The sequence below is a fragment of the Capra hircus genome, chromosome 11, assembly GCF_001704415.2.
Source record: "Capra hircus breed San Clemente chromosome 11, ASM170441v1, whole genome shotgun sequence".
In the NCBI taxonomy this organism is placed as follows: domain Eukaryota; kingdom Metazoa; phylum Chordata; class Mammalia; order Artiodactyla; family Bovidae; genus Capra; species Capra hircus.
The window spans coordinates 11,591,665-11,606,576 of NC_030818.1; the positions used below are offsets into that span (position 1 = coordinate 11,591,665).

The 14,912-nt window shown below is 36.2% G+C and overlaps 1 protein-coding gene across 1 annotated transcript in view; it reads left to right on the forward strand.

Moving 5' to 3' along the window:
- The window catches only part of EXOC6B (exocyst complex component 6B), a 705,276-nt gene that overhangs the window by 96,794 nt on the left and 593,570 nt on the right, over window positions 1-14,912 (forward strand). Inside the window, exons 3-5 of the mRNA XM_005686374.3 lie at window positions 2,586-2,633; window positions 4,576-4,666; window positions 4,777-4,822. Coding sequence (XP_005686431.1) covers window positions 2,586-2,633; window positions 4,576-4,666; window positions 4,777-4,822 — 185 coding nt within the window. The remainder of the gene's footprint in view (window positions 1-2,585; window positions 2,634-4,575; window positions 4,667-4,776; window positions 4,823-14,912) is intronic.

Genomic DNA, 14,912 nt, shown 5'->3' on the forward strand with positions numbered 1-14,912 from the left:
GTGGCCAGCCACTGTTAAGCCATACCTCCATAGGAGACCCTCCAACACTAAGTAGGTCTGATTCAGTCTCCTGTAGAGGGTCACTGCTCCTTTCCCCTGGGTCCTGGTGTGCTCAAGATTTTGTTTATGCCCCCCAAGTCGGTGTCTCTGTTTCCCAGAGTCCTGTGGAAGTCCTGTAATCAAATCCCACTGGCCTTCACAGTCAGATTCTAGGGGGATTTCTAGTCCCTTTGCTGGGTCCCCTGGCTGGGAAGCTTGATGTGGGGCTTGTATTATTGTTCTCCGGTTTGTGGGTCACCCGCCCGGTGGGTATGGGATTTGATTTTATAATGATCACATTCCTTCTGCTGTCTTGTTGCAGCTTCTCCTTTGTCTTTGGATGTAAGGTAGCTTTCTGTGGTTGGTTCCAGCATCCTCCTGTCAATGATTGTTCAACAGCTAGTTGTGATTTTGAGGCTCTCGCAGGAGGAGATGAATACATGTTCTTACACGCAGCCATCTTGAACCCCTAGATAGCTGTGTAGATGTCCTCTCATTGTTATGTTCAAATTGTATTAAAATAGTAATTATCTTTCTGTCAGAAGCTTTGATTAGGCTCCTGTGGGTGTTTAGAATTCTGATTTGCGAGAAATTGGTTTAGTGGGTCATGATCAGTATTTTTAATAAAAATTGAAATAAAATGGAAAAGGGAACAATAAAATGTATTACATGCAGTAAGACAAAATTGTTTCTTGAAAATTTTGTTTCTCTCTATGTGTGTGTGTATTCCCTATACTTGCATACCAGGTTGCAATGTAAAATATATTTCTTACAATGAGTTTGAGGTTAAAAAAAAAGTTTCAGAAATATCTTTATAAAGTAAACAAGGCATTCTAGTAGAGAGTGTGATACTGAAATTAGTGGTATTTATGGAAGGTTGAATTTTATGAGATCTCCTGTTTACATGAAAAAAATCTAATCATTCTTAAATAATAATCACTCAGGGGCTGCCCACACCACTTTTATTCACATTGTTTAAAAGCTTTTTCTTATATTGAACTGATATTAATCCCATTTTTGAATAACATCCATTTATTGGTTTGAATAATAAGCTCTTCAGTCTCACTTATTCTAGACCAAGAATCAGCAAAGTATATCTTCCAGGCCAAATCCAGCTTGCCTCCTAATTTTGCAAATATAGAAACATATTAGAACATAGAAACATCCACTCATTTATGTGTGTATATGGCTGCATTTTTGCTTCAGTGACAGTGCATGTGGTGATCTGCTCAGAAAATGATAGGCCAGGTATAGTGTATAGTTTTGGGCAAAATTTTCAAAGGTGTGTTCCTAAAAAACTGGTTTCCTGAGATGATCCTCAGTGAAAGGATACTGCATAAAATAAGTTGGAAAACACTGTGTGATATCTCCTTAGGCATTTATAGTACTATAGAATATTAAATGCTTCAGAAGTTCCCAGTAAACGAACCTTTTTAGTATTATTTCCCATATATATTATGTGTGTGTGTGTCTATGTTTGTATGTATACAGAGTGCAGAGTATCTATTAATTAAAATTTGTTGGCATTCTGAGGGACATAATAGAAAATGCTGGGTTAAGGAAGTATCTTAGTAAGGAGAGATTTAGATTCCACCAATTTAGAATTGGTGGAAGTATAGGTAGCCTCTATTAAAGAAAGCTTTAGAAGTTAATATTGCTCATATTTTGATAATGTTTAAGAAGGTGGGGAAGTTATTATTCTATAACCTTAATTTTTATATCTACTGATTCTACAAGAGTGGCTACCAAAATGAGTTGTGCCAATTCACTTTAATTATGAATTTTATGTAAATTTAAAGCTTGTTTACCTGATTTTTTTACTATCTGATGGATAAATTAATTTAGAAAAGAGGGACTATGGAAATGTTAGGAGCTATCAAGAATTAATGATCCAAGAAATTAAGATAAAATGTTTTCTAAAATTAGATTATAAGTAGAAATATTTGACCTGAGTTTAGTTCAGTTCAGTTTAGTCGCTCCGTCCTGTCTGACTCTTTGCGACCACATGGACTGCGGCATGCCAGGCCTCCCTGTCCATCACCAACTCCTGGAGTTTACTCAAACTCCCTGAGTTAAACAGTTCAATTTATGCTCAAGTAAGGTTCTTTGTCCCACTCCAGTGTTCTTGCCTGGAGAATCCCAGGAACAAGGGATCCTGGTGGGCTGCTGTTTATGGGGTCACACAAAATTGGACATGACTGAAGTGACTTAGCAGCAGCAAGGTTCTTTGTGTGTTATTTTTTCTATTATAGTTTTTCTTTCCATTTCAAATGAAAGTGTGATCTTTAGTTGTGTTATATTAGTTTGTACTATTGCAAACTGAAATATTTTTTAGTAATTTTTTTTTTATTGTTCAAAAAGTCATATAGATGTTGAGTAGAAAAGTTAATACAGTTTAATCCTTGGAGAATACAACTAAACAAAAATGTGGTGAAATATGGAAACAATCTGAATACTTACACTAAATCTTTTCATTTAAAATCTTCATCTTAATCAAACTATTGTCTAGGTATTTATTATAAGTTTAAATTGTCTTCTCTCCACAGAATCAAGTGACGGATACTAATAGAAAACTGCAACATGAGGGAAAGGAAGTAAGACCAGTTTACCTTTTGAAAAAATCTTCTCTGTTTCCTGTCATTCTCTTTGATGACTGTGTTCCTGATTTAGTGGTTTGAGACCATAAGCTGCATGTTGGAAGAACTTGGACATTATCATTGCTTCTCATGTTTGTCTGAAGTAAATGAATATAATCACTAGAAAGCTTAATGAGAGTATGTAGCCTTCCTTAGTTGTATTTTTAAATGACATGAGTAGTCATAATATGGCCAATGCTGTTTCCTCTGCCTAGAATCTTCTTTCTTCAGTGTTTATGCACTTCAGATATTTGCTGATATGTTACCTCCTAATGAGGCCTTTGGAGAAGACAATGGCACCCCACTCCAATACCCTTGCCTGGAAAATCCCGTGGACGGAGGAGCCTGGTAGGCTGCAGTCCATGGGGTCGCTAAGAGTCAGACACAACTGAGCGACTTCACTTTGACTTTTCACTTTCATGCATTAGAGAAGGAAATGGCAACCCACTCCAGTGTTCTTGCCTAGAGAATCCCAGGGACGGGGGAGCCTGGTGGGCTGCCGTCTATGGGGTTGCACAGAGTCAGACACGACTGAAGTGACTTAGCAGCAGCAGCAATGAGGCCTTTACTAACCAACTTATTTAGAATTGCAGTCTCACTTTCACCTTTTGTTTTCTTTTTACCTTTCCTGCTTAATTTTTCTCCATTGCCCCTATCATGCTCTGATATTATATAGTTTTCCTTATATGTTTGTTTTTTTGGTCTCCTTCTAGTAGAAATTAAGCGAAGTCAGGATTTTTTTTAAAAATACACTGCCTATCCCCTCTACCTGCCTAAACAGTGACTGGCACAACATGAATATGCCATAAGTATTTGTTAAAAAAGTGAATCATTGATTCTATTAATTAATATATTCACCATTTAAATCATAGTTTATAAGATCATTTGATGTCCATTTTCTCACTTAATCCTCATGGCCGACCTATGACAAAATTAGGACCATTATTTTATTGACTAGGAAAATAAAACAGATGATTTACAAAAGTTTACATAGTAATTGATATGGCTGAGACTAATATCCAAGTTTTCTGACTTACAGTCAATTAATGTTGTCTGTATCATGTACCTTCCTTATTGCCTAATACTTATTTAATGTTTAATAATCTTTAAGATTAGCCTTTGATTGTCTTATCAGTAACTTAATCATGACCACTTCTCTCTCTCTTCTTTTTGGGGGGGGGGACATAGTATTTAGGTAGCTAACATTTTTAGGTATGGATATGGGATGAATTCTATAAGAGGCCATATAGGTTATTGCTTTTTAAAAGTTTGTCTCACATATTTTAAGTTTTTGCAAAGAGAACAGTTTCTTCTAGTTTTATTGTCTATCACTTCAGATGGAAGACTTTAAAACTCTATGAGAAAAATAAGTACTGCATAAGTACTTCACTAAAGTACTTCACCTAACTGGAATTCTTGGAAAAGCCACAACTTCTAAGTGTGTGGTTTATTCTCTATTAAAATAGAGATTTAGTTAAAGATTAGTTTCAAGATTCATTTGAAGCTGTATAAGAAGGACTGTTTTCCTCTAGGCATCTGGCACTGATGAAAGAAATATAGGATCTTCTTAGATTGATGAAATCATAAATCATGAAAAGTCTGAATAGGGTTTGGAGCAAATCTGCAAGTCTTTTCTTTTTTCCTGGATAGCTCCTGAATTTTAAGGTTTCATTTAACCTAGCCTTTCCTATTGTAGTGTGTATGCATCTTGGGGAGAAAGGGGGAAACCATGCAGGGATGTTTTACTGGTTGAGAAAGGCAGTTCCTTAGTCCACTTGGAGGTCTTACTATGAAACTGTCTGGGATGTTCTGATGAATTGAACATAGGGTGGAAAATGTGACTGAAAGCTTTTTATTTACAGCTGTTGGCATAATTCAGTTTTTTTCCCCTCTTGCCAAGCTGGTGATAGCAATGGAAGAGCTGAAGCAGTGTCGGCTACAACAGAGAAATATTTCTGCCACTGTTGATAAATTAATGCTGTGTCTTCCAGGTGAGAAACTGGATATAGAGTAGAATTCTTGATGCAGTTTCTTAAGCTTTAATTAATCTTTCACTTTCTCTAAATTATTCTAATGTGCTCTTTTTCCCTTCTCTTTAAAGTTCTGGAGATGTATAGTAAACTGCGGGACCAGATGAAAACTAAAAGGTAAGTTTTTTTAAAATTGAATACTTTGTGTTATCTAAAATTTGTTATTTAGAATTCTTTTAAAAAGTCCATATTTAGAATAACATTTCAAAAATAATTAAGTCCATAAGACATCTTCTCTAGCCTTTTGTATATCTATTGATTCATCCTGAGAGTTATTATTATTTACATATGCTAGTGGTATGCTGATGTATTTTGTCATGTATTATGTTTAAGAAAAAATACTACACATAGTTTGATTTTTAGAAGACCCAGTTTTTTAGGGGAAAAGCATATAACTGTTTTAATGATAGCTAATTTCAGAAATATGCTTTGGTTTAGAAAAAATAGTTACTGGTTCTGGAGGTTCTCCACTGAAACAGAACCAATAATGTGTATATCTGTGTGTGTGTGTGTGTGTGTGTGTGTGTGTGTGTAGAGAGAGAGAGAGATTGATTTTCTTTTTTTAGCAAATTGGTTCACATGATTATGGAGGCTGGCAACTCCAAAATCTGCCTAGTAGATTAGTAGGCTAGTTAGTGTCAGGGAAGAGTGGATACTATTGCCTGAGTCTGAAGACAGTCTGCTGGCCAAATTCCATCTTCCTCTGGGGAATTTAGTCTTTTTTCTATCAAGGCATTTAACTGGTTTAATGAAGCCCACTCACATTATGCAGACTATTCTTCTTTACTCAAAGTCTACAGATTTAAGCACTGATAATCTTGTGTCAGCTTAAAGCTCAACATTCAGAAAACGAAGATCATGGCATCTGGTCCCATCACTTCATGGGAAATAGATGGGGAAACAGTGGAAACAGTGTCAGACTTTATTTTTTTGGGCTCCAAAATCACTGCAGATGGTGATTGCAGCCATGAAATTAAAAGACTCTGACTCCTTGGAAGAAAAGTTTTGACCAACCTAGATAGCACGTTGAAGAGCAGAGACAGTACTTTGCCAACAAAGTTCCGTCTCGTCAAGGCTATGGTTTTTCCAGTGGTCATGTATGCATGTGAGAGTTGGACTGTGAAGAAAGCTGAGCGCCGAAGAATTGATGCTTTTGAACTGTGGTGTTGGAGAAGAGTCTTGAGAGTTCTTTGGACTGCAAGGAGATCCAACCAGTCCATTTTGAAGGAGATCAGCCCTGGGATTTCTTTGGAAGGAATGATGCTAAACCTGAAACTCCAATACTTTGGCCACCTGATGCGAAGAATTGACACATTGGAAAAGACTCTGATGCTGGGAGGGGTTGGGGCAGGAGGAGAAGGGGATGTCAGAGGGTGAGATGGCTGGATGGCGTCACGGACTCGATGGATGTGAATCTGAGTGAACTTCGGGAGTTGGTGATGGACAGGGAGGCCTGGTGTGCTGTGATTCATGGGGTCGCAAAAAACAAACTTATGTGTCAACTTCTCTAAATTAACAAATAGTAACAATTCTGGTTTTAATTCATATATATGTATGTATATATAATTTGTGGCATATATAAACATATGTGATCAGAGAGAGGTAAAGATGTACATTTTAAGAAATTCAGGTAGATAGAACTCATCCCCTTCCTCAGTCCTCTTCCTTTCCTTTCTCCTTTGAGGAAACCAGTATCATAAATCTGGTATTTCCTTCTAGTCCATGTTTTTAATGTCCAAAAATCATATTGTATTTTAAAAAACATTTACATGAATAGTTCTGGTCTTTGTTTTTTTGAGATTCATTCATTCATTCAATAAAAATGAATTGAGTACCTACTGTGTTGCTAGGCATTGCTTTTAGTGTTGGGGATATAGCTCTGAAAAAATAGACAATAATATCTGCAATCATGGGCTAACATACTAGTGGAGAGCTTTTTAAAACTTATGTATAGAGATCTAGTTCACTCATTTTAATTGCTTGATAGTAGTTCATTATATGGACAATCTACATTTTTCCTCTTAATTCAAGTGATTGTCATAAGTGCTATTGACCAGTATTTCCAGTTCAACCTTTTTCTGGTGCATAAAGTAGGATTATATTTTGGGGGCTCCCTTAAGCTATATCAACACCACATACGGAGTTGCCGTCCTGTATGGTATCCTCCTTAATCTGCTTGGGCTCTAATATCCAGTGTTATGCTTCTGTGCTGCCTGAATGCCCTTCTCATTCCTGTTTGGTCCTGACACAGCTGCCTTCCTATACATACAGTCTTACCACACTAGGTCCCTCGTATCCCATCTCTCTTACCCCTTATCCACCAGTACGTGAATGCTCTCATTTATTTGGATCTTCTTTAACTGTTTTCTGCTTTTTTAGTGAACAAGTCTTATATATCTTTTATCATATTTATCCCTAATTATTTTATATTTTTTGATGCCTATTTTCAATGTTGTTACTTTTTAAGTTTTAATTTTCAGTAATTTATTACTAGTATACTATTAAATTTGTGTATTTATCTTTTATTCTGCAATCTTATTAAATCATATACTAATTCTAGGAGCTTTTTTGAATTTTCTATGTAGCTGATTATCTTATCTGCAAATGAAGATAGGTATATTTTTTTCTTTCCAATTGGGATGCTTTCTTTTTTGGTTTGGTTTCCTAGTCTTGTTGAACTAGTTAGAGCCTCTGAAAGTGAAGTGAAAGTGAAAGTTGCTCAGTCATGTCTGACTCTTTGCGACCCCATGGACTATACTGTCCGTGAAATTCTCTAGGCCAGAATACTGGAGTGGGTTGCTGTTGCTGTCTCCAGGGGATCTTCCCAGCCCAGGGATAGAACCCAGGTCTCCTGCATTGCAGGCAGATTCTTTACCGTCTGAGCCACAAGGGAAGCTGGTTAGAGCCTCTGCTGCTGCTGCTGCTGCTGCTAAGTCACTTCAGTCGTGTGCGACTCTGTGCGACCCCATAGATGGCAGCCTACCAGGCTCCCCCGTCCCTGGGATAAGGCTAGATATCTTTGTCCTGTTCCTGATCTTAGAGGGAATGCATTTAACCATTAAATCATATGTTAGGTGTAATTTTTGGTACATGTAATTTATAAGGTTGAAGAAGTTTGCTTTTATTTCTAGTTCTTGAAACTTTCTATTAGGAATGAATATTGGTTTTGTCAAATGCTTTTTCTATGTAAATGAGATGATCATCATGCGTGCTAAGTTGCTTCAGTTGTGTCTGACTCTTTGCGACCCTGTGGACTGTAGCCCACCAGGCTTCTTTGTCCATGAGGATTCTCCAGGCAAGAATACTGGAGTTGGTTGCCATGCCTTCCTCCAAGGGGATCTTCCCAGCCCAAGGATAGAACCTGCATTGGCGCCAGCATTGGCAGGCAGGTTCTTTACCACTAGTGCCAGGTGATTATACGTTTCTTAAAAAATGCTTTTAGTTTCTTAATATGATGATTTATATTGAATATTAAATGTTAAACTTGCATTCATGGAATAAATCCCACTTGGTCATGATATACTGTCCTTTTTAATGTGATGTGGTATTTGATTTGCTAAAATTTTGTTAAGGATTTTTATATCTGTGTTCATGAGAAATGCTTATCTGTGGTTTCCTTTTTGTGTTATATCTTTTTGGAATCAGATTCATGCTAGCCTTATGAATAACTTGGAAATTTTCCTGGCTTTGATTTTCTGGAAGAATTTGTAGAGTATTAGTAATTATTTTCCTTAAACATTAGTACTTGGTAGAATTTACCATTGAAACCACTTGACTCAGGAGATTTGCATGTTTTTGGTAAGAAAGTTGTTAACTACAGATTTAATGTAAAAATAAATACATGGCTGTTTGCATTTTGTGTTTCTTGAGAAAATTTTGTTTATTTGTATCTTTCAAGTAATTTGTCCATGTTATCCAAATTGTTGAATTCATTAACAAAAATTGTTAATTGTATTACTGTATTATTTTAACATGTAGAATCTATAGTGATACTTTTTCTTTGATTACTTATGTTGATGATTTGTCATTTCTGTCTGTCTCTCATTATTTTGGCTAGTTGTTTGTCAATTTTATTAATTTTTTGAAGATAGCATCTTTAGGTTTTATTGTTTTTTTTCCCCTTATTTTTCTGTTTTACTGATTTTTGATATGAGGAGAAGGGGACAACAGAGGATGAGATGGTTGGATGGCATTACCGACTCAATGGACATGAGTTTAGGTAAACTCCAGGCGTTGGTGATGGACAGGGAGGTCTGGTGTGCTGCAGTCCATGGGGTCACAAAGAATCAGACACGACTGAGTGACTGAACTGAACTGACTATTTCCTTTCTCCTATTTAATTGGGATCTAATTTGCTCTTTTTTTGGGGGTTGAAGTATAATTGATTTGCAATGTATTAGTTTTAAGTGCACAGCAAAATGATTCAGTCATACACACACACGCACACACGCACATGCCTGGCTTGCTGCAGTCCATGGGGTTGCCAAGAGTAGGACACGACTGGGCGACTAAACAGCAACTCTCTCTATATCTACCTGTCTATCTCACATCTTCTTTATCCATTCATCTGTTGATGGACACTTGGGTTGCTTCTGTATCTTTTCTGTTGTAAATAATTTGTTCTTTTTTCTAGCTTTTTCAGGTGGAAGCCCAGGGCATTGATTTTGGTTCTGTTTTCTAATGTAGCTAGTTAAAGCTATACATTTCTCTTTAACAGTGCTTTAACTGAATCTTACATGTTTTATAATGTTTCAGGTTTTTTTTTACATTTATTTAAAATATTTTCTAATTTCTGTTGTGATTTTAAAAATTTATTTCACAGACTATTTAGAAGTTCACTGGTTAATTTCTAAATATTAGGGGATTTTCCTGATGTATCAAAATTGATTTATATTTTAGTTCATTGTGTTCATAAATGTAAAATGTATGATTTCAATCTTTTATATTTTTGAGACTTGTTTTATGGCCCAGTTTTATGGTCTGTTTTGGTGAAAATGACATATACACTTTAAAATAATATATATTGTTATTGAGAAGAGCATCTCTAAGTATCATTTAGACGTACTGGTTGATAGCACTGTGCAGCTTTTCTACATCCTGATGATTTTGTATTTGTTATTTGCTGACAGGGGAGTGTTGAAATTGCCTATTATGATTGGACTTACATATATGTTCTTTTTATTCTTTCAGTTTTTTCAGTGTATATTTTGAGGTTCTCTTATTGGTTGCATACACATTAAGCATTATTTTATCTTCTTTATGAAAGGACCCATTTATTATTATGGAAAGTTCTTCTTCATCCCTGGTAATATTTTTTTCTGAAATGTATGTTGTTTGGTATTAATATAGTCAGCCACTGCTGCTATCTTTTTGCTTAATTTTTACATTGCCTATTTTTAATATACATTTTTCTAAAATATTTTTAACAGCCTCACTGAGACATAGTTCATATACTTTTCACTTCATTTATTTAAAACATACAGTTCAGTGGCTTTTAGTGTATTCAGGGTTGTATGACCATCATCACAGTCAATTGTAGAATGTTTTTATTCTTCACAAAAGAAACTCTGAGCCCCTTGGCCATCAGTGTTCAATTTTTTCCTGTCCCCTGCCTCCCTTGCCAGCTACTGGGAATCACTGGTCTGTTTTCTGTTTCTTCATATTTACTTATTCTGGACATTTCATATAAATGGAATCATATAATATATGATTTTTTGTGATTGGCTTCTTTCATTTAACATAATGTTTCCCAGGTTAATCCATGCTGTACCATATATCAGTACTTTATTTCTTTTTATTGCTGAATATTCCATTGCATGGATGTACCACACTTTATTTATCCATTCATTAGTGGATGAGCATTTGGGTTGTTTAAGTTTTAGGGTTTTACAATAATGCTTCTGTGCATTTTTGTTTACAATTTATTGTGTGGAAATATGTTTTCATTTCATTTCTCTTGGCTTTCTTGGAATGAAATTTTGCTGGATCATGGTAATTCTGTGTAACTATTCAAGGAACTGCCAGATTTTTCTCCAAAGCAGCTGTGCCATTTTACCTTACCCCCAGCAGCATATGAGGATTTGATTTTCTATACATTCTATCAGGACTTATAGTTGTCTTTTGATTATGGCTATCTTGGTGAGTGTGAAATGGTATCATATTGTTTACCTTCATTTTTGAAATCTATTTTTGATGGATATATAATTCTAAGTTTATAGATTCATTTGTTCTTGAGATATCTTTTTTTTTTTTTGTCTTCTGGCTTGTATAATTTCTGAGGAAAAAGTATATGAACAGCTTTTTTTGGTCACTCTCCTTATTGTGTCTTTTCTCCAGCTATTTTAAAACTTTTGTCTGTAAAATTTGTTCTCAGCAATTTGATTTTGATGTGCTTTTGTATAAATATGTATGTATGCATTCATGTATGTGTGTATTTATCCTGCTTGTGGTTTGTTTAGTTTCTTGGTTTTGCAAGTTTATGATTTTCATAAAATCTGAAAGAAGTTCAGATACTATTTTTCCAAATATTATTTTTTGGTCCCTTTTCCATCCTCAATCTGAGATTTCAGTTTTATCTATGTTGGACAACTTCACAAAATCCCATAGGTGATTTGAGGATCTTCTTTTTTTCCAATCTTTTTTCTCTGAACTTTATATGGGATAGGTTTTATTGCTGTGCTCTTTTTCATTGTCAAATCTTTTAATTTCATCCAGTGAACTTTTCATTTCAGATGATATATTTTTCATCTTTAGGAGTTCCATTTGGTTTTTTATGTTTAATTTTATTTGTTATTTTACGTCTTTTAAAAATACATGTTACAGTGCTCTAATTTCTCTGTTTATGTACTTCTTTGCTAGTGCTGTCATTTTTGGTATTTTGGATTTCTCTGAAGATTGTTTTTCCTAATTATAGGTCAATTTTTTGTTCTTTTCATGTCTTGTAAGTTTTGATTAGATAATGGCCATTATATTATGTTGCTGAGTGTTTGAATTTTGGGGGACTTTTCTTTCTTACAGGATATTGGTCTTTGTTTTGGCAAATAGTTTAGTTGTTTGCAGATCCATCTGAATCCCAGTCTCATCAGACCCCATTTTTAAGCTCAGCTAACTTTTCCTTTTGGGGCTTCCCTGGTGGCTCAGCTGAAAAAGAATCCGCCTGCAATGCGGGAGAACTGGGTTTGATCCCTGGGTTGGGAAGGTCCTCTGGAGAAGGGAAAGGCAATTCACTCCAGTGTTCAGGCCTGGAGAATTCCATGGACTGTATAGTCCATGGGATCTCAAAGAGTTGGACATGACTGAAAGATTAAGCACAACTTTTTATTACAGGGGTTGCTTGGAGTAGTATTCATCTTCTTTGAAAAACTCTGAAATCCCAAGGGCTCTGCACTTGGGCTGTTCAGAGTTCAAATGTTTTCTCTGCTTTGTCTGAGCTCCTTGGAGTATATATCTTACATCTCCCTTCTGTCTGTCTCTCCTTCCTTGTTCTTCCTGTCTTTCGTTCCCTTCCTTTTTTTTCCTTCCCTCCCTTTTTTATTCCTGTTCGTGCAGAATTTTACTTTTCCTATGCCTGGCCTAGTACTCAGCAAAGGCTCAAGGGAGCTCTTGTATAAATTTCTGCACTTCTTTCTGCATTGCTTCGCTTTTTTGAGGAAATTCTGCACAACCTTAAGGTGTATCATTATTCCTGAACTGCATCTCTGATGCTAACTCTGCTAAGTTGTTGGGCTCTGTTTGGGTTTTCTCTGACTGTGTCCATGATCTAGAAATCACATTCAGGTAACTATTAAATTCACCTTGTTTGTTTTCCTATTTTCAGAGACCACAGTTTTGTGTTATTTGATGTTCACTGTCTGAAAGCAGTTGTTTTATGAATTTTAGCTAGTTCCCAGGTGGTGTTAGTGGTGAAGAACCCTCCTGCCAATGCAGGAGGCATAAGAGGCATGAGTTTAATTCTTGGATAGGAAAGATCTCCTGAAGAAGGGCATGGAAGCCCACTTCAGTGCTCTTACCTGCAGAATCCCATGGCAGAGAAGCCTGGTGGGCTACATTCCATAGGATTGCAAAGAGTTGGACATGACTGAAGTGACTTAACACACACGTAGCTGGTATTTTACTTAAGAGCAGAAGTGTGTTCTCTTCCTTGTTATTCCTTCATGACTAGAAGCTTAGTTACTTTTTTTAAAGCTGTAAATACTGATTATAATACTAGGTTTTGTGCTCCCTGAGGAAAGCTATCTGACCATCTTTCTATCATTAGCTCATAGAAGGAATTAAGTATTTTTTATTAATGATCTTCAATTAGGAAAGACAACAGTGTTTTCTGTGGTGAAAGCTTTTATTTCATATTCTTATCATACTCTGAATTAAAATTCTCATGGGTAGTTGTGATCCACTTTACAAGATCACTTATTAGAAATTTAACACCTGTCATTTTGAAAGAGTGCCATGTGCTGTGCTGTGCTTAGTTGCTCAGTTGTGTCTGACTCTTTGAGACCCCATGGACCATAGCCCACCAGGCTCCTCTATCCATGGGGATTCTCCAGGCAAGAATACTGTAGTGGGTTGCCATGCCCTCCTGCAGGGGATCTTCCCAACCCAGGGATCGAACCCAGGTCTCCTGCACTGCAGGCGGATTCTTTACTGTCTGAGCTACCATGGAAGCCCAAGAATGCTGGAGTGGGTAGCCTATCTCTTCTCCAAGGGATCCTCCCAACTCAGGAGTGGAACCGCGGTCTCCTGAATTGCAGGCAGATTCTTTACCAACTGAGCTACCCGGGAGGCCTGAAAGAGTTCCATACTATGGCAAAAAAGTACCAAAATTTAATTTGCCTATAATCAACATTCCTCTTTTTAGAATAGCATTCAATCATGTCTAAGTTATTCTGACCTTAAGTTATTCAGTTTTTAGAATTATTTTGACTTCGTTTCGTGCCTCATTTTTAAAACAATTTTTTGCTTTTATTTCATTTACCTTCTTTCTGCTCACATCTCTACTGGGGAATCTGCATAAAGTGGGGAGAAGGGGAGAACTAGCACACATGCAAATGAAACTTAGGAATTGGCTTTTGATTCCATTTTAGTAATGTTTAGAGGTTGTCAAAAGTAATCTCAAAGTTGTGTTCTATATTTCCATGGCCCCTGGAAATAGAATTTTATTCTTTTGTTGTCTGGTATAGAGGAGTTTAATTGGAGGATCATGGAAATTTGAATGAATGCTATTGATCTATTATTGATGAAATATGAATATGTTAGGGAAAGGACAATGGAGAAATAAAGTAACATTCTTTATTGCCAGAAATCACTGGATTTTATTCTAATTAGCCTTGAAAAATGTGGCCTTATTTGACAGACCAGATGTTTCCAGCATATAGCCATGTGTCTCATCAGTGAATGTGCCTGTGTCCGCAGGCAACATTGTTAGATTTTTCTCATTCTGTAAACAGTGTTCCAAAATATAACTAGACCCTAAAGTGTGTTTATCTTTTGGCTTAATTTCTGAGTTTATGTCCATTCTAAAGTTTCTCTCTAGAGGAAATGCATTTTATTGCACATAGCTCTTCATACCTAATTGTAGTATAAACACCATTATGTTTACACTAAACCATGTAAATTGTACTGTTTTTGAGTCTGTAACATTTTGATAAAAGCAACCATTTCAGGTTAAGCTATATTTGTAGTTTTATTTCTAAATTTAGGGGAAATAAATTTCTTCCCTTCATTTATTTGGATTAAAATTTTGATTTTTGGAACACAGGAAGGGAAAACATAAACAAAGAAAACAAGTAAATCCAACCTCTAGACTTTGGTGTTTGTGGTATTAAGTGCATTGGAGTAAAAAGAGTTTAAGTATCTACCATGAAATTCATTCTTAAAACCTAAAGTAGAACTAGAAGTCTTTCATTTAAAGGATCAGAACTAAGTTTTTCCTCAGTTCAGTTCAATCGCTTAGTCATGTCCAACTCTTTGCGACCTCATGGACTGCAGCACACCAGACTTCCCTGTCCGTTACCAACTCCTGGAGCTTGCTCAAACTCATGTCCATCGAGTCGGTGATGCCATCCAACCATCTCATCCTCTGTCGTCCCCTTCTCCTCCTGCCTTCAGTCTTTCCCAGCATCAGGGTCTTTTCTAATGAGTCAGTTCTTCGCATCAGGTGGCCAAAGTATTGGAGCTTCAGCTTCAGCATTAGTCTTTCAAATGAATATTC